The following is a 26,120-nucleotide window of genomic DNA, read 5'->3' as shown; positions in this document are numbered from 1 at the left end:
GTTTTCAGGAAAGCGTTTGCATTTAATCATTTTGATTCCAATGGGATTCAAGGACATGATTAAAGTTAAAGAATGGCTTAATTGTTTTTTTCTCAAAATAGACGGATTAAATGAAAAAAGGAATCTCAAAGCAAAAAGCAACAGCAGCCTATTCATGAAATTGATAGCTGTTCCTCTCTCTCTATTATGGGAAATTGAAATATGGACTTGAACTGGCAGTACTGTAATGTAAGTTTACCCCTGGCTTAGGGAAGACAATCAGACCAGTAATGGCCAGTGAATACAATGTGAATGGATGGAAGCCCAGAAAATCAAATTCAAGTATAGTATCGTGCCTCAGATAAGGTGTAATGCCTTTTTTTTTTTTTTTTTTTCAGTAAACCAGTTCATCATTTTGCCTTCTAATGAATAACATCTCTTTCATTTCCTTGGTTCTTATAGATGAGACGAAACCTTCAGCTGTAGCCAGCCTATCATCATCAGAAGCCACAGAGCCGTGTGAGGATAAAGGTACAGATTGTAAATTACATTGCAAAATATCCAATCCCAAGAGGACATTTCATAAAGCTGTATTTTTCTTTGTCTGGAAATTGCTAAAATCACAGTTAAACCATACAGAAATAGGTAAATGCTTGGATTTTGATTTACAAAAGTCTTTGTAATAAAACTACTTGGCACCAGCTGTTGTGCTGGTAGGAGAGATGCCATGAATTCCTAAGTCCCCTTGTTACAGAGGTAATGCTGCAATATCATACATGACATGTCAGAAATTAGCCTGAAGCTTGGGCTCGCCATGATGACTCACTCGCGTAAAGTTAAGCGTGCACATCTATCTCAGCTGTGTTAGCTCCCTATTCAGTGCTCTCCTGATGGGGAGAAAGAAAAAACACAATAGCTATAAACACATCAAGAGGAGACAGAAGGAGTTGAAGTCATAATTGAGAGGGAGAAGGTAATGTTTATCTTGTGCAGACTGTGCTGGGCACTCAGATCATTTAGTTTGTGATAAATATTTGAAAGTGTCACAGGGCCAAATGACAGGGAGTTTAGGAAACAAGAAAGAGAGATGATCTAATTTAAATGTTTCAAGCTGAGATTTTTCCTGTGGAGTTGTTGGTTTACAGATAGGAACCAATGCACAGACCTACCGTTTTTGATACTATTATGATATCATGCTATTAATTGCTTGTGCCGCTCTATGGTTTCTGGCATTTGGGGGGCGGTGAAAGGGGGGTGTCAGGAAAAAGCCTGGGTGATTTATAAAATGTTCGCTACTGGTAATTCAAAACAGGAGTTGTGCTATCTATAATAAATGCAGTCCATCAGTACAGCCTTCAAGAAAGCCTAATAGAAAATTTTAATGCATTTTACTGAGATAACATAATTATTAACATCCATTAACTTATTTATTTTAAAAGATTGAATGTTTAATTCAGTGTCACTGCTTAACTCTCTTCTCATTTTTCTAGATAAGTGTGATGGGGTGTGAGATCTTGCCCTTTTGTTCCAAAAGAACATGCTAGAGAGCCCACATACTTACCTGATTATGAGTTCAAAGCCTTGCACAGGTTGATTTAAGTGCTCTCTCAACTGATTGATTGGTACTGTGTGGAAAAAAAGCCCTCAAACCCTTGCCAGAGTACTGGCTTTTGCTATTGATATCTTCACAGATTAAGGTCATGGCAAGGCTAGTTTAAGGCAGGAATACTGATAGATTCAGCCCCAGCCATAGCTGGCAATTACCTGTCACTCATCACTCTTTTCTCACTGACACTTGGCCTTTTTATGTATACTGTATTTATGTGATCACCCAATGGATGTGCTTTTTGATGCTGTGTAATGTGGGGCCCACAGTGGGATTTTGGATTAGGATTTCTTGTTGTCTGCAGTCTTTACCAAAGATACAAATGTTTTGCTAGTGCTTTGAGTGCTTGCTCATGACTCTGACACCCGTTCCTTCTGATATGCTGTTCAGTGACCATCTCTGTGTGTGTTTTTGATGCTCCAGTTTTTTGACCTTTTGTATTAGTTGCCTCTTCTCGGGAAAGTAGCTGTTTTTGTGTTATGCCTCTCGCTTTTCCTATAGTATTCTAAGAGAATAATGTTTTCTCCTCTTCTCTCAAGAGGCTGGCAGAAGAAGAGATGGTGACCTGAGTAGCCCAAAAGGTCATTTTACTTGGATGTCCTACTTCTCCTCAAAAATAAAACAGAAAGCATCCGGTAGGGGAAAAGGAATGAGACAGACTCTCCTCCATATATTTTGTGTGTAAAGTCATGCTAGTACAAAGGAAGGAATGTAGGGGCGGAAAGCCTGTTTCAGAATTAGATTGCTAGTTGTTTAAGGGAAAACCAAGAGTTTTGAACAACGAGACTGCCTCATCCATCAGACCATTGTTTCAATCCTTATTTGCATTAGCATATTCTCAATTTTTCAGATTTCAGATGTTGAGTTGGTTTAACATTGAACACCGGTGTTACAAAACACTTGCTACTGCTTGGGAAATGGCACTTTTACAAAATCCTGGCATTTCTGAAAACACCTGCTGCTCCCGAAATAAATTTCAGCCTTCAAATTGTTTGCCCACTGAGTTAACGCAGCTAAAACCTGCCAAGTTCTGGAACATACTAATTTCTGTAGTTTATCTTCAACTAAATGACCTGGATGTAAAGTATTCAAAGAAATTATGTTTTTCTATTCCTTTCATCTAATTACCATGGAAAAAGATTTGTGGTGAAGAAGTCTGGGCTACAAACTTCCAAAATGCATGGTTCAAACCACTCAGAATAGGAGGTTTCCAAGCCTGCTGTGGCAGTTCAGCAGTCTCTCTAATGCCAGTGCACAGAAATGAGTATTTTGACGTGGATTAGCATCAGCTAGTAAGTTTTCCACTCCCTTTTTTTCCCCCACATATTTCTGGGATCAGAAAATAGTGAGCGCACTGAAATGCTTCTTTTCTGTTCTAAAACGTGCGGCTGCTCAAAACGGATCTCGCTGTCTCTCAGCCTGAACACTGTGGCTTGGCAGGCCAGATACAGTGATAAGTTTTTTCTCTCCCTTGGTTAGGATGATTTCTGTGTTGACTTTTATCATAGCTCTCAATGAATATTGCCAATGGCAGACTGTCACAAAGAGGGTTCTACCAGTCCCACAGTAGCACGGTTCAACACTTTTTGGTAGGGTCCGTGGCAGAAAACTGTAGGTCTCACACCAATTCACGCTCTAGAGGAACTCACGCTCTTCAGGAACATGTTCCTAGTCAGGAGAGCACTTTAACTTGTTGGGAGTTTATTCAAGTGTTAATTTTCTTCTCTTCCAAGGGGCATTTGAAGCACATGCATCTCTGCTATCATGAAGTCCTAATATTTTTTCTTAACTGGAGCCTTCTTTATCCTTTTATTTATTTATTTAAACGCAAGGGGAAGGATGGGAAAAGGGAAGTACAGCTCATAATAGAATGTGCTGAACGGTGCACGAATCATGCTTTGACGAGCTCTGGTGAAAAATGAAAATCTACTGTGGGATTACACGTCCCACGTTATTGTGTGCTCTTATCTTTCCTGACATTCATAAGACATTCTGTCCAGAAAAAAAATTCACATGGGCACAGTTCACATATGGCCTTTGAACAGACAGAACTTCCCGAGTGCCCTGTCCTCAGGAAACAAAGCAGAATAGTCATATTACAAGAATATCAAGATGTTTGATGTTATGCTGTGGAGGTGTCCTCTTACTACAGCCTGTGCCAAGCTTCTCTTTCCACTGTCTGGAAATAGAGCAAAGAAATGTTGCAATTTTACCCTTGAAAACTCGCATGCATATCTATTAGCTCTTGAGGAGAGAGCTGACACCTCTCGGCAGCACCTTCGTAGTGCTTCATTACTGTGCATATGGAAGTAGATCCTTTATACACAGTGTATTTCAACTTAGAGATGCTCCTCTTTATGGAGTGGAAGGACAGAAGAAAGTGATTAAGGCCATTAATGTTTATGCAGCAGATAAAACACGTATCAGACAGGCTGCGCTCAGTCTGGTATGCCTGTCCACACAAGATTGTGCTGGGACTACCAACTTGTTTTAAATGGACCGAGTGCGTGTGTGAGAGAGCGTGTGTTCTTCATTTTGCTTCTCATATACCTGTCCTACTGATTATTGTTTAACCTGACTTAACGATGGGGCTTTCTGGCAGAAAAGTTTTAAAAGGAAATGGATTTAGCACAGATAGAGAATGAACTCCCCATTATGTAATCACGGGAAAGTTTCTGTGCACAATACACTGATTTTAATTCATTAGCACCTCATAAGAACTGAATTTTCATTTGAAGGTCAACTAAATTAAATCATATGCTAATTAATTTTAAAAATAAAGCAGCGATTAATTATTTCCAGGTGTTCACCAAAGTCTGCGCTCCTGCGGGAGTGCCATTTAAAGCAAGTCACTATTTTTCTACATTCTCTGAAATGGAGTCAGGTTCAGTCAGCTGGAGAGTTTATGTTGTCAGAGACTGTATTAGGTATATGCCTTGGCTAGAGCCGAGCCCTAAAAACTCACTTTGTGCAACCCAGAAGCCTGCAAGTATCTTGTGTGTAAAACATACAGGATATATAATTCCTGTTTGGCCAGCTGTAGTTCTCACCATGGAAAAATCTCGGTGTCCTAAAGACATAAATGATTGAGAAGGGATAAATGGAAAGATACTGCATTTCAAATCCAGGGGAGCTGGGTAAATTGGCATAAATTAGACATTGATGAGTGGGTGAAGTAGACTGACTGGAAGGTCAGTGTGCTCAAAAAGAGGTGTTTAAAATCAGCTCTTAAGTATATATTAAGACATCTGAATGAATGACCCGATTTTCAGAAGTGCTGAGCGCTCAGCAGCCACCAATGAAATGTTTTTACTTTACCCTTGGGCTATGATTAGGCCTGGAAAATTTCAGCCTGAAAAATTTCAATTATAGGTAACTGAGAAAGAACCTTTTTAAATGGAAGAGTTTCAACACCCCCAACCGTAGCTGTGGCTCCGCGTGCCAGCTGCCGGGATAACATTTTTCTCTCCCTTGGTTAGAATGATTTCCATGAAAGCAAATTGGCTAACGCAAGCTAAATGGTGTAGTGGTGGGGGGTTATTCATTTGTTTTTATTTTCAACCAGCTATGTAACCATCAGCATCTCACCAAATGCCTGTTCTCTTAGCACCCTGATGATGGTCAGTGTGAGCTGTACGTGATGCAGGTTACTCACTTTTCCTTTCCATCTGACCTATCTGTAGCATTGTGCATCCAGACAGGGTCAAGGCCATAAACTACTCAAGAGGTATTTCTGCTTTACCATTACGCCTGCACAGGCAGCTGCAACAGCTGACACTAATCTGCTTAGCTGGTTTATTTAAATCCTACTTATTTTTAAATATTAGCTGACCCGAAGCCATCCAGCTGCGCTCCCATCAGTCCGACCAGCACCTACTCCTTGCAGCTCCTCTCTCCTACCTTCAGCTGGGCAGCACCTTCTCCTGGGAAGGGTCTAACTGAGACTGCCAGGTTTTTCTCAGTGTTTTCCTTATCCAGTGCCCCACGCAACGGGCCCTGCCCTGCCGGCGGCAGCAGCAGGGTGCCCGGTTATCTTACCAACTGCACCTTGAATGCCTCTTGTGGACAGAAGGGGAGGTTAGAGGAGATGCCCTCCTGGCAGCTGGAAGCATGAGCGAGTGGGAGTGTTACCCGCTGGACCCCACCTGGGGAGATGAAGTGCCTGCTGTATCACCCGAACACTTGCAAAAATCTCTCTACAGGTTGTTGCGCCTAAAAAGGTCTGTTTTACCAAGCCGTATAAACTTGGGCTCAAATAAATCTAATCCGTCATAAAGATAGATTAAAATGAAATCTTGGTGGATATAAAAATAACATTTTAAAGTCAAAGCTCAAGAATATCTCCCTAACTTCTTATAAATCACCATTTTATAGTACTTCATTTTAACACATTTTCCTCGGTTTATGAGGCAAAAGAATACCCTAATCATGTGGCAGCCTCCGTGCACACCATTACCTGTAATTTTAGACGCCTGCTTGATTTCTTTCACTCTGGAAATATTCCAGTCATTTTTCACAGTATCATGCTTAAAAAATAAAATGCACTGAACCTTCTTCTTTCATAATGGCCAGCTTTTTCCCTCTTTAATCGTCTTACAGCTCCCTAAAATGTGGTGATTTATCTATGCTGTGTGCAGGACCCAGGTGTGTTGCACATTAGAAATGACTCAGTAAATAAGCCATACAGAGAGTAGCAGGGGAAGTGAATTTTAAAAGATCATTAAAACCACTTAACATTCAGATCTTACCATTTCTCCTCTTCCTAAGCATTTGCAAAATTTTGTTTGAGCAGTGTTGCTTTGTACAGTCAAAAAAAAAAAAAAAAAAGAATGACATGGAAAAACAGTGGGGTTTATGCAGTCTTTATACAAAATAGTGTTTGATTATGGGCAGGAAGGGTAGGATTGGTAGCTTATTGCAAGCTACACAGTTTTCTTGGAGTTGAGTTCAGCATGCAGTTGGTGTATTAGAACAGTAATATGTGTGGTGAGTATTCTGACCCTCTTACTTGATGTCCAAATATTTTCTCCAAGAGTTTTTAAAGGCTGGGGTTAATTCCCATGTCTGTGTAGCCATAAAACCCCACGAGATAGTTGTTTCAATACAACGGAGGGGTGCAGAGCAAGCGGGGTCAGAGTGAGCCTCCTTACGTGGATACTGCCACTGCAGGTAAAGCAGCCACCAGGTAAAAGCAGGTTTGAAGGAATTCATGGGCAGGTTTGAAGGGATTCATGGGTTTTACACTCAGATGTTCACAAGCACTTCATTGCTTTATGTGCAGTAGATTAAAGTGGCCTATCTTTGATTTATTTATGTCACTAAATGTCGTGTTTGGTTCATTTGTTTGTGATCAGTGATGACACCAGGAACCGTGCTACAACGCAGTATCAGAAGCACTGCTCACTTTCAGTCCCGCCTGGTGCAATGCTGACCCTTTACAGCCCCAAAGCAAATGGTGCCCCATGTACATCACCAAAAAAAAAAGCATACTTTGCTGAGAAATGATACCCTCACTAGGGTTCTCTGGTGCAACTTGACAGATGAATAGCTGTGTTAGGAGATGAATGACACTGCTTGATACCATTTATACCACTGCTTTATACCATTTAAAAAATCGGAGTTAGTTCCTAGCCATTTGGTGATGGATGAAGGCTGTAGGGATGTCCAGAGCTTGTGCGGACATGGGGTCTTTTAGGACTATCGTACTGGCCTAAGCCCAGTTCTGTATGGCTCTAGAGGGCTAAGTCAGCACAAAAGACCACCTCTTCCTGAGCAATGCTGCTACTCTACTGAAAACTTTCAAAGAGAAACTTGTATTTAGTCAGCATTTGTGGGATTCCCACCACTGCTTGCCAACTGAAACAGATGCAGCGTTCTTGCCTCATATCCAATTTGGGACCAGCTTTTATTGACCCGTGCATTTAATCTTACATTTTTTACTCTTGCCTGCCTGAGATTTTCTTCATAAATCTGGGTTTATTCCTTTGCTTTGTTTTATTCTTGTTAATCCTAAAAGTAAATCTGTCTTTGGACCTTTTGGCTTGAATATTTGATCTACTATTTGCATTTGAAAAGAAGAAATCTTTGATATGGTCTTGACCTTAAAGATTTTGAAACTCAGAATCTACATGCTAATGCAGCTACTGATCTCTCCTGCTGAAATAGGAACCGCAGGCTCCTTCAGCAAGGCAGCAGCTCCTGCCCGTGTTCTGCTTTTTTCAGAAACATGCTTGACAAAAAAGAACATATGCAAAATGAACATTTTATGTTGCCTGGAATAATTTTGAATCCTGTGCAACTGAAATGCTTTCTCGAACCCTGGAACAATTAGGAAACTCTTTACATCCAAAATGAAAGTTCAACATTAAATTGCAATCCCATAAGAATAAACTGTGCGCAGCCAGGTATGGGAATGTCTGAAGACGGGCCAAACAGCACGGATGGTCTGTTGCTGTGGTGCCTAACGCTGGCACTGAGCACAGCAGTAGGGTCAGACTTCCAGCTGTGCCCAGGGATGGAAGTGCAGACAACTCCTCATGCTGCACAAGAACTGTAGTTTGCCATAAGCTATTTGGTGCTGCACGACAAAAAGCAATGTGAGGGGGCACATACATCAGCGAAGCACAAGGCTCCTTAAACTCCATTTGTTGCTATTGACCAAGGCACGTAATTGTTCCTCTGATGCTGCGGATTGATTTTTGCATGAAATTGGAGTCATTCCTCATTCTGGGAGGAAGGGTGGCACCTATGGACTGAGATTAAAGGCACAGGTCTGGCAGTATGAAGTACTGTGCAATCAGCACTGGATAAGATATCTCTAAGAACCATATGGGACAGAGGAGTGTGCACCTCACCCACGCCCAGCAGGTAATATCACACTTTTGGCTCTTTGAAGGGCCCTCGCTGCAAGGTACTTAAGGAAGAGGACTTCTGAGTCCGTGTTAGTCAGTAAAGTACCATTTGCAAACATGCAACTAAATCATACCAAAAAAAGATTATATGAATCCAGAATAGAGGGCTAGGGGTGGTACAAACCTTGGCTTGCTTGATATCCCGCAGGCTTTGTCAAAGACTTCAGTGAAGCCAGAATTTCACTCGATGCATTTAAAGTTTGTTTTAGATGTTGACAAATTCCCTGAAGATTTTTAGTGCCTTTCCCATTGAAGACCAAGAGGTCCTTCAACTTGCTTTTTGATTAAGCTTGCAATTTGATGAGATTCTAATTTATTTTTGCACTGATTCAGGCTGATAGGGTAATCCCTTGTAACTCATAGCATGATGTGGCTTCCTAGTATGAAAGGGCCAGCACAGTGGCCCAGCTGATAGCAGTGCTCAGCGTTTTAAGTCCACAGTAGGGTAGAAAAAAAAGTGCAGCAAGGGCAAATTTTAGCAAATTGTACATCAGTGAGATATTCTGCTTTCAAACTTGGATTTATAAACTTATTGTCATGCCATGAGAGAAGTAAGAAGCTGTGCAGGTAATTAAATATTTGCCTTGGGGGATTATTTGCAGTTAATTAAAGCCACACACTTTCACTGCATACCTTTTCTACAGATTATTAAATTTGGATCAGATGTTAACAACCCAGCTTTCTTGCTTATCCATCAGAGATTATTCTTGGCAAGTTTCAAGAAGAGAGTTTTGCCCGGGCATCCTTTGGTGTGTTGTAAGTTCTGCTCTGCCATGTGATAGAAAGGGACCCTCTAGAAGTAGTGCCATGACAAAACTGTCATAAAGTAATTTATTGTCATGTGCTGTAGGTCTTTGCATGCCATAGATCACTAGGGAGTGACTCTGGTCAGAAAATGTTGTTTGACACACAAAAATTAATGCCCGGTGTATACGAAGACCACAGATAGAGTGTAGGGGCTGGATTTATACTGTCTGATTTAAAACCTCACTGTGCTACTGGTTCAGAGTATGGCTTTGGGCTCTTCATTTGCTAGTCTCCCTGAAAGCAAAAGCAGTCTTGGCCACGATAACAGCCTTGGGAGTTCTGTCATCTAGTGAAATGAGGCCAGGATTTGCAGTGGGACTTATAGGACTTAATGTTTGTCAAGCTAGGGAAAATACAGCCATGAAAAGCACTGGTATTGTTATTATTATTTTTTTTTAAAAAGTCATTCTATTTATTAAGTAGGTGGTCCACTGTGTTTCTCCTAGCTTTGTGACACTCATTTCATTAGAAATAAGAGTCTCAGTAGCACTTCTCATTTTTCTTACGTATCCTTTCTTGACAACTCCTTGTCTAAGGTTTGTACCGCAGGCCAGAAACTGCTCAGTAAGTGTACGGCTTCAGAAATCAGTTTGAATAATTGAGACCCACGAGTATGCTTCTGTAGTGTGCGAGTCTGTGGTTAAGCAGCAGGAAGTGCTGTCCGAGTATCAGAATGCCAAGAATGAACCTCGCACCTAAGGGCCACCAGTGTCTGAGGAAACAGCTGGACTTTTCCAGCACAAAAACCGCTACAGGACATGTGTTTGTGTGTTTGCTGTTTCCTCAGACTCCCTGAAAGACTCCAAAGGCGCGCAGGAGAGTGACCCAGCACATCCTATGGGGTGCGAGCAAGATCAAGCCGAAGGTAAAGTTTTCTCTCAAAATTCTTTGAGACACAGATAATGAACCAGTTGGGAGCCTTAGTTCCTCCCATTACAGCATCCAGTGGGTTTCAGTCTGACCTCTGCTGCCTCAGGAAAATGCTGTCAGCAAGCAGAGGTCCCATACCACACAGGCCTGGTGCAGTAATTGTTGGCGTTGCTGGCAAAGACACATCTCCAAGTGCGTGGGTTTCTAACCATATTGATCCAGAGGGCATAGCGTTGTTGTTGTTGTCTTTTCCTTCCTTTCCATTTTTTGTTTTCCCTCCCATCATCATTCTAAAAGCCTGTGGGGTGATTCTATTCCTTCTGATAAGCTGCCCAGCAAGCGGGGGTGCTTTGCAACAGCTCCTATGAGAGCCAGTGTGTAGAGGCTGAGCTACAAAGAAAGGAAAAAAAAAATTGGTTCCAGGTCAGTTGTGACCAGACGTTGAACATCCTTAATGCTTAGTAGGTGGTATTTTCATATATGAAATAGTTCTAACATTGTTCATTTAATAGCAAAAGGCATTTCATGGCTGAAGAGTTCGATGCAGCGTGTTAGGTTCGTGCCGTGCCTGCCAAACCTGCTACTGCATGCATGCAGCCCTCGCACTGATGTCATTTTCAATCTGTCGTGCTAACAGGACAGCAGGATGGTGCTGCAGAGGAGGAGATGAAAACTGGGGCAGATTCCCAAAGCTCCTGCATGGAGATAGAAGGTACTGCATATGCATCACACTGTTATTGCTCGGATCTGAGCAGTAGTGTTGAAATTCCCTTTTGTTTTCCGTGCTTCCAAGAACAAAACTGTGGAGCTGAATCATCTTCTGGTAACCCTGACTTCAGCCCAGAGCAGGGGAGTAGCTGTGGGTTCTCAGTGACATCGGATGGCTTTTTAACGACTGCTTCCATTAGAGAAAGAAGTTAACACTGCGTGTTTTGTTCCTCTCACTGAGTGCTGGAGCCCTGTATGTTCAGAGCACAGAATGCTCTGTCCGCTGACCAGTAAAACGTTAGAGTGCTTGTGCCCCTGGGCTTGTGATGAGTCCTGGTGAGGGATGATGCTTTAAGCTAGTCATGGGGGGCTTTTTTGTGCCCAATCCTAGGAAGCTCAGTATACTGGAGGGTTGAGGCCTTGCTCTCATCTACTGCCCTTTGCATTTCCCCGAGATAGATAGCGTATCTGTGCTCTTGAGGGAAAGGATCCTTTTCCTTTTCCAGTGTTTTTAATGGTAATCTCTCTAGTGTATGTTAATCCTTTTATACAATGTGCATTCTGAAAAGTCTTAGTGTTCATCTTTTTATCAAATTTATTCAGAGCCATTGTTGAACCAAGAAGACACAACAGAAGAGGAGAAACCTTTGATTCCCAATGCAGAGGAAAAAGAAAAAGAAGGAGGAGGAGGAGCACAAGTAGAAGAAGAGGAAGGTAAGGTTGCTTAAAAAAATAGAATGGGATAGGGAATTCTGCTGGGCTCACATTCTGCTTTTCTTCTGCTTGTCAGGAAACATGGTAATAGCACGTATAGAGGGATTTATTGGAAAAAAAAAAAAAAACAACACACCAACTTCCATATCTTTGAGTGTTGTTTTGATATACTGGATGTGCAGTCACGTAGGAATATAAGTGCAAGAAAGTGTACAATCAGATTCTAAAGTTATTTAAAATAAGCATACTTCTCATTGTTTTTTGGTATTAATGTGCTGATTAAACAACCAATTTCTGTTCATTTAAGTATCCTCTTGATCACATTCACTAGAAGCATCAAGAATATTTACTATAAATAGGCATGCAAATGAATTGTGAGGCCATTAATAGAGATTTAGGTAGTAATTAACTGAAACCAGTAATTCTAATAAAGAAACCAATATTTGGAGCGGGAGCACAGGGTCTTGCTGAAGCAGGATTTTTTTCCGAGAGTAAAGTATTTAAATCCTTAGTAATGCTTTTGTAAAGAAACTTAGAAGTTTAATTTTCTGTGTTGGATACTCTTCTGGGAGCATTACATTCAGTTCACCATTTGTAACAGCCATGTGGTTATGTAAAAAGAACATGTTATGTAAATAATTCTCTAATTGTAAAGTCACTGCAAGTTAATAATTATATGGTTGTCTTCCGTAGAACACGGAGATTAATTTTATAGTTCCAAAATAAAACCCAGACATGATTTTTACTGAAAATTCAGGTCAATACTAACTGAATTGTCCTAATTATGAACTCCTTTTCCTAGCCACTTTGACAGCAACTTAATTGCAAATGTGTGTTAGTAATATTGACACTTTTCTTCACAGCAAACCCCAGTTAATAGAACTTCTGTTCATATACAGCTAACCAGTATTTCTGCTCCTTTTTTTTTTTTTTTTTTAATTGCTTAGCCAAATTAAGACTAATCACATCTCTTTATTATCAGTCATGTTAATAGTATCGGGTTTGTACCATATTACTGACAGTGAAAACAGAATTCCTGTAATCCTTACTTCAAATCCAGGTATATGGTATTGCTCTACTTCAATTGCAAATCCAGGTTATGTAATATGAGCTCACTCTGATTGCAAATACCAAAGTCGTTATGTTAATTTCCTTCTAATAGAAATTATTTACATTTTATTTTATGCCTCATCAAAAGCAAGTTGGACAAAATGTACTTTCATTATTTGTGCATTTCCTTCCCTTTAATACTTGAGTGTCCCCTACAGCTAGTGGCTGTCATTTAGTTCTCAGTGGAGAGATTGTATTTCACCATCTGTTCTACCTACTATTAAAATATGCAACATTAAAGAAAAGAAGGTAATGTCAGAAAAGGGTTGTTCTTGGCACTTTTCCTTTTCCTGCCCCTGATTTAAAAGGCTTAGGTACTAAGTAAAGGGTTCTTTCCAAACATTGTGGAACGTGTCCCTACAAGGGGGCTCAGGTATTGCTCTTGAACAAGATCAGTCTGATCCAAAGCTTACTGAAGCTCATAGAAAGACTCTCATTGATTTAAGTGAGCTTTCGATCAGCTCCTTAATAGGAGGAGATGCTGTGCTGAGTCTACGTGCGGGGTAATGGCACTTAGGTAACTCCACGGATACTGTGTTTAGCTTTTTCTGAACATACTGGCTTTGTGTCAGAGAAAATGAATTGGTTTGGTTTTTGTTGTGTTGTGGTGGGTTTGTTGTTGTTTGGTTTGGTTTTGAAAACAAAATGAAGTTAAGTCTTTCCCTTGCATTGTTTCATTCTTACACCCACAAGAACAAATAGGGGGGAACCTTCAGAGCTATTCTTGTCAGATGCTTCCCATTCTGTGGGCACATTGTCAGCCATGTGAGATTTGAAAGTTTGCCACGATGCAAGGTGAATCTGGACAAGGAGCTGAAAAAACAAAATCAGCTGAAGTTCAAGCTGATAAAATAATACATACTTCCCAAAGAGAGTCTCTGTTTAATAGGAAGAGATTACGGGGCATAAAACAGAGATATAACAACATTTCAGGTAACCCAAGTGCTATCGCATAACCTAATTCTTTGAAATTGTTTTCCAGCAGCATCCACAGTACATTTGGTGTACAATAAACCAGCATATTTTTGCATAAGAACACTTGGAAAAAAGCTGATGTGGGGCTGCAGTTCCCATTAAATAGAAATCCGGTCATAAAACTGAATCCTAGGTGTCACAATGGTGGTTTTGACCTGTATTAGCTCTACGTGCACAGCCCTGCGTAGCAACTACTGATCTGTAAGCTATCTGCTCTCTGTGTTCTACATCTGATTTTTTCCTGTTGTGTTACCGAGCTCATCCTGGAGCGAGGGGTATCACGTAACTGCCTCTCTGCTCTCTCTGTCTCACCGGGAGCCATTAGATGAATGGGAGTCCACTGTGACCTGTGCTGTCCCCAGCGCTGGAGCTGTGGAATCCACTAAATTGCCAACAAAGATCAAAGTCCCTTTCCCAACCTAAAGCTAAATTTCTGCCTAGTTACTGATGGTGGCTTTGAAGCCTGCTAGATTTTTTTTTTTTTTTCAGTGATCTGGTTTTCCTTGGAAAAAAAAAGTCTTTCTTGATGGTTTAGAGGCGTGTCTCAGTTTTCAGAAACTTCTGACAAACTGTAGGTGTGCGGCTGATCAGCTCATCCCTGTGGTGTTGGGGATTTTAGGGCTTGCAGGGTCCTTTCTTACATAGCCCACGTGGCTTCACAGCTCCAGGGTGACTCCATAGCCTGTAGTTTTACCAAGGAGCCCTGGATCATGGTGCTCCCCAGGTTCTGGGGCGCTGTTCTGGGACTTGAAGAATCCAAGTTTTAGCAATTTAACTGCTCCATTGCCAGCAGAATGAAGTAAGCCAGATTACCCTGAAGAATGTAACGTTGTAAAGCACTGTGTGTGTTTCATAAAAACCTGGTGCGGCTTTTTCCAAAATCAGTAATAAAATACAGCGTGTGCCAATTATTCCCTATTTTCCTACTGTAACTTGAAGTTATATGTTATTAGGGAGCACCTGAAGAAAAAAGACCAGCTAAGATGCCTTTTCTGTTATTTTCCAACTACTATAACGCACCCATTCTAGTTCACAAAAGAATAATGAAAATATGTGTTTCTTATAAGATTAGGGAATATTCTCAAATCCCTTTATTAAAAAGCAGAGTCAGTGGTGATCGCTGACCTAGTTGCTGACTAGGGAAGTGTACGTGTTGTTAATACACCGCTTGGCAGCCCCTTTATACGTGCACCTAGAAGTAGTCCTGTCACACTGTAATGATCACGTGTTCAACATTTAGCTGCAGTTTTGCTCAGCTCAATTTTTCTAGGAGACAATTTCCAGCATGTCTGAATATGTAGCCATTTGCTACTCGAAGCCTCCTCTCCCTTCAATTTCTGTTTCTCTGTTTGATCATCTTCTGTATTTAGACTAAAAAATTTTGCCCTATGCTGCTGTTTGTAGGATTACTTGGGCTTGGCTTGGCATTCTTTTCCCCCTAAGAAGCAATTTTCACATCAACTCAGTTCACAGCTTTGTTCTGACCACCAGAGCTGTGGGAGAGACCCTGACCTGGTGGCAGTGGGCAAGAGGAAAGCGGTGAAGCTGTTCTGCCACTTCTGCATGGTTTTGGTGATAGGCTGTTTCATGCCCCAGATGTGTGGCTGGGCAGCATCCTCCCTGGGAAAAGAATATGTTTATTTTCCTCTGGACAAGTCCCGAAACACAGAAGCAGGTTATTGCTGAAGCACAATCAAGCATCAAAGTGCTGTAATTAATGCCTATGAAAAAGATATTAGTGCCCAGGGATTTAGCTTAAGAGCAGGACACAGCCCATGCAATTAGTCTTCGGTGTGTAGCTGCTCCCCAGCCTTTTTGAGTGCTGTGTGTAGGGGACTGCAATAACCACCTTGGTTGTGTATGAACCATGTGATCCTAAGGCAGGCTTGGGAAGGGACCAGAGGGAGGTTGACAGGTTTAGATCACATGCAATGTACACGATTTCCTGCAGTGCCAGGCCTTTGGTCACTGCCCTTTAATGTAAATTTGAATTCTGCCTCATTTTCTAAGCTAAGCCTGGTTTTGTTCAACGATCTTTGTTAAATGAATAGATAGGTACCTTTGTAGCTACCATGCCATCCGTTCTTCACTTAACTGGATTTCCAAGGTAGTTATCCATCTGTACATTAGCAAAAGAGATCGTTTGACAGCATGATCTTGGAGAGAATTAAATATTCAGAAACTTCAAGGAGAAAGAGCTCTCCATGTTTTACAGTTTCATTTTCATGCGTTTATATGATTTTTACATGCGTTGGTACAGTTGCAAATATTGTCAAAAGAAATTACTTTCTCTGATGTGACATTGTAGTTATAGAGAAACAAGGTACTTGAGAAAGATCTTTTGAGATGAACCTGACATCTTTATTCTTGAGTCATGGCAAGCATAACTGCCTTTTATTTCTTAACCAAACTTCTCAGCTTCAAGTGGAGATGGATGGGACATCTTAGAAGAAAAAAAAAAAAAGAGAGAGAGAGAGAGAGATGTTAATAATCTTCTGTATGCATCCTTAAAAAGACATACTTTGTTTTGCCTGGGGAGACAAGAATGCAGAGATATTTGGAGTGTGGTGGCTGCTGAAGAGATAGTTTAGAGGCTCCAACTCCTTTTATTCAGGTTCCCTGAAAAAGAAAGGAATAAGTATTCTGATTCAAATACACAGTGCACAGGTCTTTGATAATGACCCACACTGAATGGGTCAGATGACATTTTATGTGCTGTTGCAGAGTAAGTCTGACCATAAATTTGGAATATATCTTAAAAATCTGTTTCTAACATGCATTGGTAGATGGCAATGAGAAAAAAAAAAAAAAAAGTACACCTTTGGGCCCTTTGCAGAAACGCTGATTGTTCTGGGGAAGTACAAAATCGTGAATTTAAACTCACGTGTCTAAAGCTGAGCTAGAGATAGCAGACTCTTGCAAAGAATGTCACTGGAATTAGCTGGAGGTATGTGGTAACCAGATTGTCACTGGAACGCCAAAAAAAGTGCCTTCATCCAGGGTGATATCTTTGGGGTTTAAGAACTCTCCCTTTACATGTCTTCGTTTTCTGGGGAACTTTACAAAAACTCGAAGTGTAAAATCTTGAGCAAGGGCCATAACTGCAGGCAGGGAAAAGAAACCTTTCAGCCTAGCCAGAGGTTCCTTTTGGAAGGGGAGGGGTCACAGGCTTTTCTAAGTTGGCAAACAGTATGTCAATTGTGATGAATGCACATAAAATGTTCTGCGTGGTTCTGGGGTTGGGGTGGCTTTGTTTAAATGCCTCTGAATGCAGGTGAGGCTGGCGTGCCTGAGAATGGCTCTGCGTAGGCATCTTCTGTGCTCCTCTTGCGTGTTGCAGCTTGGGGGAAAGGAGTGCTTTTTCTGGTGCCTGTGGTTATATTTGCCTGTGGTGGCTTTGTCAGTGCTGAACTGGGAGGTCTCCAGGCTCCGAGACTGGGTGCTAAGAACAGTCGCTTCAGTGATGATGAAGGATCAGCACGATCAGTAGGAGGAAGTGTCACTCGCAGGCTGTCATGACCAGCAGTGTGATGGCTTTTTTTTTTTTTTTTTTCATTTCCTAAGGACCGTCTGGTGCAGCAGAAGAGCTGCACCACATCGGGCAGCACACAGTGCTCCAAATGATGTTCTGATGTTCCTTCCCTCCTCTGAGAGGCTGCAAGCGGGAAGCAGACCCCTACGAGCCTTCCCAAAGGGTGCTGCCTGGGCCGTACTGAGCAGTACTGTGTACTTGCAGGATGGGGTGGTTATTATACTGTCAGTATTCTGCTCCAGATACTGATTTCAATCTCCTGGAGGGAAAGAAGTCTTTTTTTTTTTTTTTTTTTTTTTTTTTTTTTCCTGCCACAGAAGGAGTCTGTTTCTTTTCATTGCTCTCCATATATCAGATACTAGCCTGAACAGGTGGTGCAAGATCAGTTTTAAGTTTTAATTATTTTTCATCTCTTTCAGTTACAAATGATATATTTTTTCTGGGTGCTTTTCTAAGAAAAAGTGGAAAACGTAAGGAATTTTTCAGCTTAAACATTTTGCCTGCTGTCACGGTCGCTTTATGTTATCAGGCGTGATGGCAGGGTACAAGACAAAAAGGCAACAGGAAAGAAAAAAGAAACAAGAAAATGGACTGCTTTAGCAATGATAGTGTTTAAGGTTTACTGTGTGTATTTGATTGCTTTCTTCATGTCATTTTCAGTAATCAGAATAGAAATACTATTATGAATTGGCAATTTTTATTTCATTTAAAAATATCATCTCTTTGTTCCTTCTGAAAGCGTTGGCAGTGTGGCCTTTGTTTGGTTTAATTAACTCGTGTTACAGTACTGAACTGAAACACATTCAGCATTAAATCTAATAAAATAATTTTTAGAGCTCTTCCGTATACAGAAAATAAAAAGAGAAAAGATTAAATCCTCTGAGAAGCTGGAGGAGAAACTGGATATTTTTAATGGCATATTTTTGAAGTGCCGTTTACATTTTATTTTCATGGTAAGAATGCCAAATTAATATAAAGTCATAAAATTCCACCGAAAAGCAGGTGCTGTGAAGTCATTCTAAGTCCTCATATGTTTATAATATTATTACATGATGTTGCATGTTTTGTACTTCTGACATACAAGGCTTAAAGGGCTTTAAGAGGCTGATAATGCCGTTGTAGTGTATGAAAACTGGAAAGATAATGCATATTTCATGTGGTGTTCAAATCTGCTAGTCCTTGGTTTTAGCTCAAATCTCCAGAGAAGCAGGGCTACCTTATGCAAATGAAGCACGTATCTCTTTCAAATCATATCAAATGGCATCCGAGTGACAAGTGAAAGGAATACAGGAGAGATTTCGACACCCTAGAAACTTTTTCCTGTAACGTAAGTGAAAAAGGAGAGCTCGCTGACCAAGGCCTGTGGTTTTACAGATGGCATCATAGTTAATGATGCATCTGGAAATGAGGTGTAGCGCTTTCAGAGAAACAGTACCATTGTTTTAAATATAATATACAGCTCCAGAGGGCTCTGTCTGAGCAGTGGGTTTCATTCCCATTTGCAGCAATAGGAATTTCAGTATTAAGTAGAATAGATCCACCAGGCTGTTTCAGTGCAGTGGAGGTATGCAAGTAAGAATTTGATCTCTCGGGAACAAATGTTATGTTCCTGTGCCCTGCGTGCTACAACAGGAGGCTTAATTTTGTTATGTAACGATTCATTTTGGACTCTGACCTTTAATAAAGTTTGTCCGTGACAGGATGTGCACAAGATCCAACTGAGATGGCTTTTGGAAATTCTGTGCTTCCCCATGCTTTATGTTGTATATAATGTACAGCAAGCAGAACGTGCCATGCTGCTCAGGTTGTTATGCTGGTTTATGCAAAATAAAATAAAATAAAATAAAAGCTAGCAATGAGGGTAGGAAGAGATGATCTGGGAGGGCTTTTTATTTTATTTTATTTTTTTTTTCATTTTCATTTTGAGTACAGATTGAGAATGAAATCAAAGAAAGCATCATATCTCCTGAGATGAAAAGGTTCCCTGGTTCCCTCGGACATTCTTATTTGTTTTAGGGGGGTGGATGTATCGTCCCTTCTTCTGTGTCAGTAGCTTTATCACTGTAGTTGTGCCCAGCGGTGTGGGTGAGTAGTTTACCTGTGTTCTATTATCAGAAGGGAGGCATTTAACCATTTTTCACACTATTGGCTGGGTCAGGAGACCTTCTTTTTGATTCAGCTCTGATCTGTGTTTTTCCTCTGCATGGCACTGGCTCTGCCAGGGAGGTACACTGGCTTCGTAGGTGCCCTGGTGCCCTTGCTCCTGGTGCTTGGGGAGGAAGGCTGGTGCTGTACAAGGAGGGACTGTTACACCAGGAGGGGGAAGTTATGCCTACAGCTTGTCAAGTGGAGACTGCAGTGATAGGGCCTGACCCAGACTGAGAGTAAATCTGCCTCTCACTACTGCTGGCCAGAGCAGGAAAAATCCCACATGATATCATTCAGATCTCAAAGCGTTATCATTTCCTCCTACCCCTACATATCCTCTTCCTTTGTGTGCTTGTTACCCATAATTTTTAGGCAGCAAGCTTTCTCTGCCCTCACCTTTTCCTAATGCAGTCAGCAGGTGAGCGTTCTCTCAAGCAGATCTCACCATCTGGAAGAGTTTTCCTGCACTTGGTTGGCTTTCATCAAACTTCAACCTCCAGATGAGCTTGAGGTCACTGCTGGTATACCTGGCCTCTAGTGTTAGCCCAGCAGCCCAAGCTGACCCAGAGTCTCGTTGCTGTGAATTATCTGCCAGGGAGGAAGCTAGCTTTTGATCTCTCCTCCTACATCTCTGTGGCTGCACCCATACCTTAATCGTGCCATAGCGGTGCCTCAACGTATTGGTGCGGGATTGCAGCTGTTTGGGACTTCCCTTTACCTTATGGAAAGTTCAGCTTGTCCTTTTTTGAGTCTTCTGTGAGCTCCAAAGACCCTTTCCTGGAGCACTGCTGTGTGCTGTGAATGCATTTTAATCTGCAATTAAACCAGTGCAGCAAAAAAAGGTGTTCTGGATGATGTGCTTCAGGCTGCAGCTGTAGACAGTCTGTGGGCAATGGCAAAAGCAACCCATTTTCTGTTTGAGAGGTCCAGGCAAAATACAAAGAGTACGGAATAGCATTGTCTTTTACTTTCCCTTACATTTGCTGGGATGCCCAAATCAGCCGCTACCCGATTAACACTGCTCTTTCCTCAAGCATTTATTTTTCTTCCAGATTCAGATTTTCCTTGTGCTTTCTATCCTAAGTTTGAAAATCCATCACTTTCCTCAGCTGACAAATTTCAACCACAAAAAGCCCTTCGTTATTGTTCCACTGGTGCAGGATCCTTAGCTTGAAACGTTGGGACACGTAAGCCTTTTGTCTCATTATTCCGTAGATTGGATGTGTAGCTTGGTTTGTTTGTTTTTTCCCTCAATCACGAGTGTGAAGGGCATAGCTCTGCCAGCAATCATAGCTACCACAGAGGCCAAAACCTCCTTTATTCCATTTACAGCATCCTGTCAAAAAACACTTGATACCTTGAAAGATGGCATGTTTACACGTTCAGCATTTTCTCTGTGGAGGAAATAAGCAGTTGCTTACAGGCTCTACCTTTCTTACCTGGACTGAAAATCAGTTAAACTGTGTTCTGGATTCTGAGAAGAAAAAGTCAATAATCTTTTCTCAGTGCCCCCTGGTTACAGCTAACAATGGTATATAGTTAGGGGGTCAGCACGGCAAAGTCACCACCTCAGTGGCTGGAAAAAAATGAGAATCCTGATTTGTGGCCAAATCCTATCATGGTTACAAGGTATTTCATCAGTTAAAACACATTCGCTGGGTGTGTTTGTATAGTCTGTCAGCCTGAAACGTAGCACAAAAACATCAAATGGGCACAAATGGAGATACCTCAGGTGCTTCAAAATAAGATGTCACTGTGCTGAAAAATCGGTATCTAACTCCAGCAGCTCGATTCAAGGAAATTAAATTGCCTGATTCTTCCAGCTGTCCAGGCAACGAGGAAGATTAGCAGAGAAGCTCACGGACTAACCGGGGAGGCAGTCAGCAAGGCATGTCTTAGCATCTCTCCCTCTCTGGGGTGCAGGTACCCGAGCGTGGCACCTCTGTCAGCCAAAGATCCAGCCACCAGTCCGGAGAGGACAGAAAACTGAGCAGGACTTGCTCTTTCAGGTGTAGAACAGCTGTGCTGCTTGTCGTTGCGCTTCTCCCTGAGCGTCGAAAGGACTCTAACTTAGACAGCATTCACTGACAGCAGCCCATCATGCAAGGCAAGGGTGGAAGGGGCTTTCCCCCATGGCTGCCTTGCAGGGATCTCTAGGACACAAGGGTCAGGGATTGAGTCCTTCCAGCATGGAGAGGGACTCAAAAGCGGGTTTGTTTCCAGCCTGCTCAGCAGGGTATGAGGCCAACAGTGAGCACCGTCACTGTCCCTCTCCCTTGCTTGCAATTGGATGCTCGTGGCCGGGAGCTTTGAGTGGCTGCTGTGCTCTCATTGCAGTTCAGTCGCTGGCCCTTCCTCTTGGTTTCTCACCTCATGGGTCCACAACTTCTTGGCCTTGTCCCTGCCAGCACACCCAGTCCTTCCTGTGAATGCCTGGAACTCATCTCTGGTGGTTGCATCAGCCTACAAAGTCGGATCTCTGACAGAGACTAGAGTTGCCCTCTCATTTTCTCTGGCCTCCTCCAACGGACAGCAGATCTTTTCCAGTTCCTCTTACGTGACTGTAGATAACAACTCCCCCTCTGGTCTCAGAGTGCCAAAACTGTCATCCTCTGTGGTTTTGTCTGTCTCATCTCTCCTTCTGCCAAAGCAATAACTACCCAGTGCATAGCGAGTACAGCTATTATGGTCACTTTATGCAATTGCTGTTTTTGTTGATGCTTGTCTCATCCCTGATCTGCTTGCACAAACCAGAGTCCGCACTGGATGGATGGCTCAGTAACCCCACAGCACTCCACAGCATCGAGGGCCAGCTGGAATAGAGCTGCTTTTCAGGATGGTGTCCAGAAGTTCAGGTGCTCTTTTAGTTTGGTTTTGAATCTTCTGGTCCTGCAATGCTAGCAAGCTTGCTCAAAAATGGAAAAGTAGAAAAAGGAAAAAATCCTCAAAGAATATTTCTAATCATGCCTGCTTCCAGCCTTACATAGGAGGTAGAGGGGAATAGATTTTCTGGATGTGTTTCTGCTTGCAGCTCCAGCTGGCTCTTGAAGTATGCGAGCATGAAAAGCAGATGATAAGTACGTATATATCCGGTACCTATCTAAAGGAACCTAAGTTATCTTAGAAACTGATATATACAGAGATTACAGTATCTGCTTGTGAAACTGTTCCCTCTGCCATTAAATGCAGCCAATGTTTAACAGTACTGAATAAAAATGTGACAGTTTAAGACACAGCAACTCTTTCCAAATGAACCTTCAAGGAGAACCTAGGGGAGAAAAATGCACGTTGAGATTTGGCCGAAGAGCAGGGCTAACACCATTTGTTCTTATCAAAACTGCTGCAGCATATTTAATGGCCGCAGGTAGTCAGGGCCTGGGTTTTCTATCTGATCTTGGAGACAGCAGTGCTGTGTGATGCGTTAGATTATCAGTACTGCTTTCATGTGTTAATGAGGTCTCCCACCCAAGGATGCATATAGCTTTCTCTTGTGCAGCTCGTGAATCAGACTGGATCACAGCGCATGGCCGAAATAATTGGAGAAGAATGCATGTGTGGGAGGGAAAGAAATCAGCTGCACATTGTCGCATCCCAAGGCAAGAGTTAGCGAAGTGCTAACTCTTTTTTGGCACAGGTTTGGTCACAGCTTCTGGTGTCAAAAGCAGCTTGCTCTTTGCTAGCCTGCACCTGTAGTCTGCCGTAGCCCCATCCAGCTCATCTGAGAGGAGAAGGCAGGGGAGGGCTCCTCATTTGGAGTGCCCTGGCGCTTTTGCAGCTCATGGCTGACAAAGCCATTTAGTACAGAGATAGCTCAGATCGTGCTCCGGTGTGCGAAGTTTGCCCTCTGAATGCTGTGATTTTTCTCTAGCCAGTCTTGGAGATGGGAAAACACAGATGAGGCGTAACCGGGCCTGAAGAGGCTGGAGCGCATAAGCTGCGTGCCATATTGATGAAACACCTGGGGCATTCATTCTGAAACCTAAATGCAGGCTGTTCACCTGGATTGCCAAGTACAACAGAAGCTTCCTTCTGGCTGGCAGGGTGGTATTAATTTAAACAGAGCACCATCTGCAGGGCCTTGGAGAACAGCAAATGGGAGGGGAGAGGTAGGGAGGTCGCCGGGAAAAGTCTCTCTGCAATCCGGGGGCCTTGCTGCCCCCATCCATTACCTATCACTTCTAATTAGCAGACGTCTCTCAGGGAAAACTGCTCTGATTCACTTTCTTGCGGATGCTTTCCTTGCTAAGAGCTGTTGTTTTTGCTGAGCCTCCTAAGCTTGTTTTGCAGGCTTTCACTGGCATTCGGAGCAGTAATGGTCTCGGTGACCCAGTAATTAAAGGAGTCCTGTACCTCCTCGCCGCAGAGAGCTGCCCCTTTGTCCTTTCTCTTTCTTCTCCCTGCAATGCCACTACCAGATGGTTGGAGATTTTTCACCCTTTCAAAAGCCTCGTGTTTTTCCCATCTCATCAAGCATGTCTCAGCCTTGCTTAATTAGCTTAAGGCTGTTCAACCCCCCTCCTGGCTCCCCCTGATTCACCCCCCAGGAGATCAGTTAAGGACCTGAACAATTTCAATAAGGAGCTCGGAAAGCAAATCCTCAGAGGCTCAGCATAGCTACGGGCAGATGTAATACCAGTGTCGGGGATCGGTGGTTTGTTCTTTCTTCTCTCCCTTCCTTCCGTCTGTCCATCCTCCCTTCCATCCTTCCCCCTGTCTTTCCTTTCCCACCCTTCTTCCTCAGAATATTCAGGGATGCCCCTTGGCAGCGTTCGGGAGCCTTTGGTAGCTGGTCGTGCTCACCCTTTAGGCCGGTGCCAGAGTGCTGTTGCTTTTCATCTGTTTCAATTAGAAAGTTCCGTTCGGGGCCCCCTGAATAAAGGTCAACATAATTAGCTAACCAGTGTTAAGAGACTGTTGGGTTGGAGCGTTTTGGTTTAGTTTGTTTTGTTTCATCGCCTAATTCCTAGACTTGTTTGAAACCAGCTCGTGAGCTTTATTTACAGATCAGAGCAGTTGAGATGAAAGGCTGGTTAATTAACAGAAAAATAAAATCGCGTCTTGCTTTGCTTTTGACATGGAGCAGCATTTGTTTCTGCATTGTCACATATGCACTTTTATTATTAATCTCCAAGCTTTAGCTATACAACTGCAAATGAGATTTAAAACAAAACAGCTCCCTCCCTCCCTCCCTCCCTCCCTCCATCCTTCCCTCTCTCCATTCCTATAAAGCACCGGGGAGAGCTGCTTAAACACACGAAGCACAGATTTTGTGGGGGATGTCGGATACCTCAGAGGTACCTGTGGGCAGTTGCCATGTAACTGAATGCAGTGTCTTGTGTTTCACATGGACAGGCAAAGGAGAGCACCCAGCCATCAGATGTTTGCGTCACTACAATTAAATGCCTACCAATGTAGCCACTTATATCTAAGCCATTAAGGTGCTGTTAAACTGTAAATCCACGACACTGTCTGTGGATGAGGGAGAAGTGTGGGAGGAGGTTCTTCACAACCATGCAGGATCCCTGCAACTTTCTTCCCAACACTCCCCGTCACGGTGTGCACAAAGTGGGTGTTAACAGGTGTGCACTGCCCGGAGGAGAGCAATGCTCTGTCTGAGGCTAGGATGAAATGCTGCTTTTATGCTACTGCAGTTCTTGGCATTTTTAAGGCATCGAGGGAAATAAAATGCAAAGAGTGTGCTCTAAAAGAACGCACGGTGTAGCTCTGTGTCATGGGGAAGGCCTGTGACATTGCTACCCCTGTTGAAGTAACTCGGGATGTCATTAAACCAAGAGGAGCTTGATTCCCTGGTGTACTGATGGTGCTATTTACAGACCACGCGGTAATCTTTGTAGTGCTAACTGGCTCTTTTATTAAGAGAGATGCTGTGTTTTTCTTCTGTATTTGTTTTCCCCCAAAAGAAATGTTAGTATTTTTATGATGGCTGCTGCTGCTTACTTGAGATCCTCTGTGTAAAGATAACGAAGGAGTTATGTGACCTGACATTCTCCCTGGGAATGTGCTCAGAATGAAGTGAGCCAGTGGCATTTCCAAATCTGCTTTGAAAGTAGCTGGTTATGTACTTTGTTTATCATAATTGCTAGTATATGCCACTTCTCTGGTGTTTTGTACCTTCTCTTAATTGACTGGAAGGTGCAAAATCTTTGGGCAGAGACCCCAGGACCTGAAGGACTCAGAACAAAATGCAACACGTGAAGCATGGTGTGCCTCCAGTGGCACGGTGTGGAGACTTAACCACCCCTCCTCCTTTTTGGTGCTTGAGGTCTTTTGAGGCTTAGGTAAGGTTTTGTTTTATTCTGCTTTCACATTTTTGCAAGACTGTTTTCCTCGCTCAAACCTAATGTGTGTAAATCTGGGCTAGCCTCTGCTGCATAAATTCCTCTTCAACTCTTAGCATGCAGTGCTTACATCAAGGCCAGCCTTGTCCAATACTCCCAAATTCTGGTAGGTATTGCCAGGCAGAGGATCAGTGGCACTCTGTGCTTAGGACCCTCATAAGATTTTCAGCCCGCTCTGGGCATTGTCGTGGGCGAGTTTTGTGAATCAAGTCAACCCGTTAAGGTACAAGGGTTATTTGTCTGCTCTTGCCCCCAGATACTTGCAACAGCAGGTAACTGAAAGGCTACAGACTTCTAACTTTAAGCATGCTTCATTTAGGGACCAATTTTTGGGGTTTATGGGGGAATGGCAGGGTAACAAAGTAGGACAGATACTGTATCTAGACTTGCTGGGAACAACT

General features: G+C 42.5%; 1 protein-coding gene across 9 annotated transcripts in view; it reads left to right on the top strand.

Annotated features, from left to right (window-relative positions):
• MACROD2 (mono-ADP ribosylhydrolase 2) overlaps window positions 1–26,120 on the top strand; it is an 858,318-nt gene that overhangs the window by 812,066 nt on the left and 20,132 nt on the right. For all 9 annotated transcript variants that reach the window (XM_084512463.1, XM_084512461.1, XM_084512464.1 and 6 more), the window contains 4 exons: window positions 442–510; window positions 10,091–10,168; window positions 10,811–10,885; window positions 11,485–11,595. In XM_084512463.1, the coding sequence (XP_084368589.1) occupies window positions 442–510; window positions 10,091–10,168; window positions 10,811–10,885; window positions 11,485–11,595 (333 nt within the window). The remainder of the gene's footprint in view (window positions 1–441; window positions 511–10,090; window positions 10,169–10,810; window positions 10,886–11,484; window positions 11,596–26,120) is intronic.

This window comes from Aythya ferina (assembly GCF_964211825.1).
Source record: "Aythya ferina genome assembly, chromosome: 3".
Classification (NCBI taxonomy): domain Eukaryota; kingdom Metazoa; phylum Chordata; class Aves; order Anseriformes; family Anatidae; genus Aythya; species Aythya ferina.
This window is presented reverse-complemented; position numbering and strand designations above follow the sequence as displayed.